General features: G+C 38.9%; 1 protein-coding gene across 1 annotated transcript; it reads right to left on the minus strand.

Annotated features, from left to right (window-relative positions):
* Window positions 1–1,894: 1,894 nt before the first annotated feature.
* LOC119884526 (glutaminase kidney isoform, mitochondrial-like) lies at window positions 1,895–5,314 on the minus strand. The gene is made up of 4 exons (XM_038694905.1): window positions 4,767–5,314; window positions 3,974–4,050; window positions 3,448–3,511; window positions 1,895–2,322 (listed from the first exon to the last, which is right to left on the minus strand). Exons 2-4 carry the CDS (start codon window positions 4,032–4,034, stop codon window positions 2,175–2,177), a joined length of 273 nt encoding a protein of 90 aa, XP_038550833.1. The 5' UTR covers window positions 4,035–4,050; window positions 4,767–5,314; the 3' UTR covers window positions 1,895–2,174.
* Window positions 5,315–6,579: the final 1,265 nt, after the last annotated feature.

Genomic DNA, 6,579 nt, shown 5'->3' on the forward strand with positions numbered 1-6,579 from the left:
TCCTGCAGTTACAGCGATGAATATCTTGGAGGCTGATATGTAATGCTGAGCACTAATAGTTCTGCTTTGAGCTCGGCAAGAGATTCAAATTATATAGATTCACCCAAGTCAATGTCATTTCACACAAATGGCAGACTGGCAGATTATAGATTACAGTTTGGTCTGGATCCATTAATGTTATGTACACTAACCACTTGATTAGAAGAAAATGGCAAAGAAGAAATATGGACACCAGATGAAATGTGGAGTGATTCACCCTGTCTGCATCTTCAATTTAAAGTATTTAGGCCATTTTGGTCATTTACAGTATGTATTAAATTGGTGTTAAAATATTTGTGACTTCTGGGGCTAATATTTAATATTTTTTTTCCAACAAGGGTGGACTTGTGTTTGCGCCTTTGTTCGTGCTTTTTCAAGACCAAAGACCAAGAATCCCTGTTTCAGCTGTCAAGCTACTTTTTACTGAGATCATATACTGTATGTAAAATACATTTTTTAATTCAACTTTCACAAAATACAGTGCAACAGTGAGACCACCTGGAATATTACAGTATAACTTGAAGCCTGTGCTCATTGTGTTTATGTTAGAGTTTTTGTGTGCATTGTTCATATTTACATACTTTTTCGAAGTAAACGTCATTGGGAAAATTCAGTACATTCTTTCAGCACATTCAGAGATGTTTTGGATTGCATCTGTGTGAAACAGCATTGGGACGTAACTTTCTAGAGTAGGGGTGGCCAAGCTTTTCTGACTGTGGGCCAGATACAGACAATTAGAAGAAGAAGAAGTCACTGAAATTTTCAGCATTTCAGCATCTTTTTGGTTGCATCATGTTGAATCAGCTGAGGTAAGTGTTCATCAACTAATCCATCATTGTAGATCAGGTAGTCGTCGAAATGGTAGCACCTCTAATGATCTGACTAAGGAGTGCAAGGTAGATCCATTGAAATTCATTAGAAATAAGCTTGAGCTATATGCTAGTTTCTTTTAAAAGTTCACAACGGGGAATTTAAAATCCAGCTGTGGGCCACAGTTTGCCATAATTTGGCGACCCCTGCACTAGAGCATGGGGGACATTTGGATAAGAATTACTGCAACAAGTCATTCAGATTAATAGGAAGATCAAAAGTTCATAAGCTGTCCTTGTGCTGCTGCTCACTGTGCAGGAAACCACAACATTGTTACAGTCCAAGAAACCTGTGCAAAAATATATATTCTATTCTATAGCCACATTGTATTTTAATTTGAGAAGGAATTTAGTTGCTGACAGAAAAGGATGGAAGATGTGGGCTAAAAGACTTGTGAACATTATCAACATTATACGATCAACATTCGTAGGAGGGTTTAAAAAGTCACAATGTACACAGAAATATGTTACTACAAAGACAAAAATAGAGGAACCAACTCGCCTTCATCCCAAATGCAACAAATTACACAATCTTTTACACTTAAAAAGTCTCTTAAAATAAATACATATTGCTTCTATTGCACGTGTTGAAAAATACATTCAGAGTACAATCTTTCTTCAGTGACTTCAAAGGACATAAAACCTGCCAGTGACCTTGCAACAGACAGGAGGACCATCTGAGAATAGATGCAGATATATGGAGATCAAACAGGCACATAACTGTATCAGCAGCACAATGCCCGTTAGGCTTTCCACACTTACACAGTCAGAGACGCATCTTACACTTTATAAATCATATCCACACACCTCACTATCTCTCAAAACTAACAGGGAGTATATTCCAAATGTTTCCTGGTAGAGGATAGTATAAGAGAAACAATACTGTGACTAAACTAATACACTTTGATACAATCTATATCCTATGATACCACATATGTGATTTACAGTACTGACAGGTTACATGGGTAATACACTGTAAACACTGCTTACAGTTATTCAGATATTGTATTTATTGTTTAAACTGTATTGATGAGGCGCTCACTCCCTCACACATACGGCACACGTTACAATACGACAGAGCTGAGGAGGAGATATGAAGTAGAGCCAGAAAGCAAAGCGCACCAGACGGGACACGGCAACAAGAGTAAAGCTAATAACTAATTCATCACATATTTCAAAAGTATGGTCACTAATGTACGACGTAATTCTGGAAATTGGTCCACGGTTGTGCACAAAGATAAAGCGTTGGAGACGTGTGCAGCAGGCCTACAGCAGGCTGTCCAGGTACTTCTGAGCGCTCTCCTTGTCGTAAGCACTAGCAGGCTGCCTGTAATTGTCGTTGTAGTGCTGCAGGATGGTGACTACATCGTGGTGGCCGAAGAGCACTGCTTCATCTATCGGCGTTTTCCCCCACCTGCACAAAGAAAAGGTTAGTATGTCAAGAAGAACTCTGGCTTTTGGCAAAAGTGTTCCCCAATAAAGACGCCACCTGCTCTAGATTTCCCTCGTCACCAGCACCACTAACACATGTTGTGGTCGTGCCTTTCATTAAATCAAGTGACTTCTCAAACTCAATATTTCAAGCGTTCTCACAAAGTAAAGCCAAATCCATATATAGCAGTCCTATTAGTCTGACCTTATTATAGTCAAAATGCTTTTGAAATTGCATTTGACTCGCTGCATGTTGTCCATTACTTCTATTCTGTGTTTTAGTTATATTTGTTTTAAAGTCTGTGTATATGGAATATATGTGGCCTACTGCTTATTTAGTGGCCTACATTGGTAGTTGCTTGTAGATATACAGTATAGTATGAACAGGCTGCATGCTACACTCACGTTCAGAGTGACTCAATACTTATATCAGAATCAAAGTGTCAATAAAACGTTCAGAGGTTGCACACCTCTGGAGGGACACATTAGTGGATGCTGTGTTGGGAATCACACCCAGGTCTCTCACACCAAAGGCATGTGTCTTGCTTCAAATAGATAAGTTACAGTATTATTATATTTGTGGCCTTTTTTAAGTTAGCGTTTTCTGTTTTTAATACATAGTAATTGCAGTCCTCTGCATGGATTGCTTTCAAAACAATCTATTAGTGCAAAAGGTGCACAGAAACTTTTGAAATGGTGAAAATGACCAAACTGACATACTTTTCACAATCATTTTCTTATTATCATAACTGTGGAAACTGGAACTGTATTAACCATGTCTTAAAAATAGAAATAAAGGTACTTAATAATCTTATTATCCATGTACAGGAAGTGTCTGTAGGTTAATTTTCACATTTACCAAATCAAAAAGATCAAAGGTTGTTATGAAATGTCCATGTAAGCATATGATATGTGATAAACGGGCATTATAATTGTCATTATAGTCCCTCAGAAAGAAGTAGGGTCTGAATTGAACCCTGGTGTGTTAACAGAAGGAAGGCGGGACAATCACTACACCTCCTGCTTCAAAAGATCCAAACTGCAGCTTATGAGAACAGCTTGAAAAGACATAGATGGTGAGAAAGAGCACTCTGATGACTGGACTCACCTGTCTCTGGGTACTGGGTTCACCTTGCAAGCCTCCAAGAGGAAGCGTACCACCTCTGTGTGTCCTGAAAGCAGAGCAGGTGTTAGAAACACAAAGCATACACGTACCAACGAGTGCTGTGAAGACTCTAACTGGCCGGGATCTTGATATGCCACACCTGTGGCAAAGGAGAAGTTCTCACTTACACAGATTTGGACAGATCTGTGAACAATATTTGAGAGAAATAGACCTTTTGTGTTCATAGAGAAAGTCTTAGATCTTTGAGTTCAGCTCATGATGAATGGGGGCAAAAACAAAAGTCTTGCGTTTATAATTTTGTTCAGTGTATGTATCCTGCAGCAATAACATGGCTCACATTTGAAAATAAGGCTCTCAGACTGCACCATGAAAAACAGTACAGGTCCAATGTATACAAAATATGTGGACAGTGTTGTATATTCTTTGATACTTTTATTTTTAATCAGACACAAACCTGCAATATCAATCTCAAAAAAGATGAACAGGTTAACTTTAGGCTGCACATTACCTTCTGCTGCTGCTACATGGAGGGCCGTTCTAGAGTCGTAGTCCCTCTGCTCCATGTCCATGGATGACAGCGCAAACCTACACACACAATGTTTATGTAACTTACTTTGTAAGTACCTTCAGTTATTGCATTCTTACATACATCTTATCAGCCAGTTTAGGTTTGTCTCCAGACTGAAACAATACAATGCAATGTAAGGAAGTTTACCATCACTGCCATACATTCTTTCCTTCCACTTAAAGGTTCCTTGTGCAGTTTTAGACATCTAGAAGAGCTCCGGAGCTGTTTATTTATGAGTGGGACCCTGTTTTGTTTGTCTTGTGCACACACTCAGGAGCAATACACATTCCAATGGTTAAACAGAATTCCCCTGACCTACAGGTGGCAGTGATGCACCAAGAAACACAGCAAAGACTGGAAAGAAGAAGTTGGCATACTAATAGAAATGGATAATAGTGGATTTAAAATGTTGTTTAAAATCTGCTTTGTAAATGTTTTCAGACTATCAGTTGTTCGCTATCAGTGTTACAAGGATAAGCATTTTTAAATTTTACTGTAAATTGTCTGCTATGTAGCAGAAGGGTGTGCCAATTGAGGTCACCAGAGTGTAAAGCTGCCTTACGCAGCCACGAGAGGAGAGGGATTTTCACCACTTTTCAATCTTTGCAAGGATCAGTAAAACAATCCTTTACACATACTGTAAGAGTGGACTTCAATGGGTGACAAAAAGAGACAAATAAGCCTGAAGTCTTCTGTAGCCAATATTACAAGTTAGTGAGTGGGAGCTGCTCACCTCCTCAGGGCAGAGACGTCTCCTGTGTAGGCAGCAAACAGCAGGTTGATGACAGACTTGACCTGAGAACAGGGATGGGCAGAGAGAGAGAGAGAACATTTGCAGAAGGATTTCAGAGTCACCCTATTTTCACTCCCGCTCCACCAACTCCAGCAGCTACAACAAAACCACTACCAAATACATGATGAATGTTACACTTTTAATTTCTAAGCAGCAGATGAAGCATCTATAGTTTTCTTACTGTCAACAAATCCTATGAAACCAAACCAAACCAACATGTGTTAGTCCGTCATGTCAATCCCAAGGACATTTGTTCCTAATGAAGATGTACATTTTCAAATAACTGCTTAAGTTTTATTTTTTAAAAAGCCTCAGCAATTTCCCATAACAGCTGACAGCTTGTATATTTGTGGGGCACTATTCAGCTGTGGATGAATCCACATTTGGTGCTCTGGTGAGGGCAGCAGGACGGTGAATGTGGGACTGGGTCAAAAGAAACTACAGTGTGTGAGTTCATGGTGATGAAGGATAATGTGAGGCTCACTGACTGGCTTTTAACAGCCATGGAGCTCTACGGCACAGAGGGAGAATAGATATCAGGCTGTGCTCCAACACATTTTCTAAAAGGATCAATTCACTGTTTATTTTGATCTTTTCATGGGATTTGTTGACGATCAGATCTGGTGAAAATGTACTTATTTAATCATAAAATATAATGCATCTCAGACGACTGCCACTGCAGACATGTTACATCTATGCAATTATCAAAACAATTCAACAAACATGGACTCTCTGCATCAGTTAAGACTTACCATCAAATAGGAATGAATCATTTCCTATAAGCAAAACTCAAGGACTTCAAAACATACACAGAAACAATGGACATGTGAAAAAAATGAGAATAGAAACTAGCCTGTATAGAAATACCAATACAGGCTAGTATCTGAACAAAGTTATTACACTTTTCTGAGTAATATTTTACTATAGCTTCATTTCCAGGGAAAGTAGAATTAATATAAAGAGAGATGCTAAATTGAGAATTTGTATTATAAAGTGCGGCAAAAGTAACACCCATTAAAATATTCTAACTTCCACCAGTTCCAACTCTCAACAAGCAAGCTGAAACAAAACATCAAAGCTGATGTAAAGCTTAGACATTATGAGCACAAACTGAGACAGAAGGGACCACCAAAGACAAAAACTATTACAAAGCCTTATTTCACCCAGATATTAGAAACAGATTCAGGCTGCGAAACAAGGCCTGCATTGAAAACATGTCCCAGCACCTTTCGGAAGCGAACGCAAAGCCAGGGCCAGATGAGGCTGGATTCTTACATCCCTCTATCCTTGCGCTTTGGCTAATGTCAGGTTGATTTATGTTCCAGTTAGTTCTTGTGTTTTTTCCTTGAGCGCTCCCACATTTATTGTGTCTTTTAGTACTACTTGTTGTAGGCCTACAATAAACTCCCTTTAATTGGCTTTTCCTCAACAAAAGTGCTGACAAGAATAATTTCCTCTGACTGTTAATTGACTTGACTTGTAGGCTGCTGTGACTTCTTGTGTTCAGGGGAATCAAACTATGTCCTTTTATGTCACGACCACTTGAGTTGCTTAATTCACTATTTCTGTCCAACTTTTGAAGGGACAGCAATTAAGTGTTTTAGTAGCAAACAGAAGTATTCAGTCAGTCTGAAGGCATCTCTAAAAAAAGAGAAGGTGCGTGTTGTTGTTAAAGAACAGTTATGGGTGGAGAAATGAGATGATGGATAACAATGCTTTATTAGAGTTCATACAATCGACACCAAGGCTAAAA

Source organism: Micropterus salmoides, unplaced genomic scaffold (assembly GCF_014851395.1).
Source record: "Micropterus salmoides isolate LMB-PRFRI ecotype aquatic unplaced genomic scaffold, ASM1485139v1 Ms_hic_scaffold_3502, whole genome shotgun sequence".
Classification (NCBI taxonomy): Eukaryota; Metazoa; Chordata; class Actinopteri; order Centrarchiformes; family Centrarchidae; genus Micropterus; species Micropterus salmoides.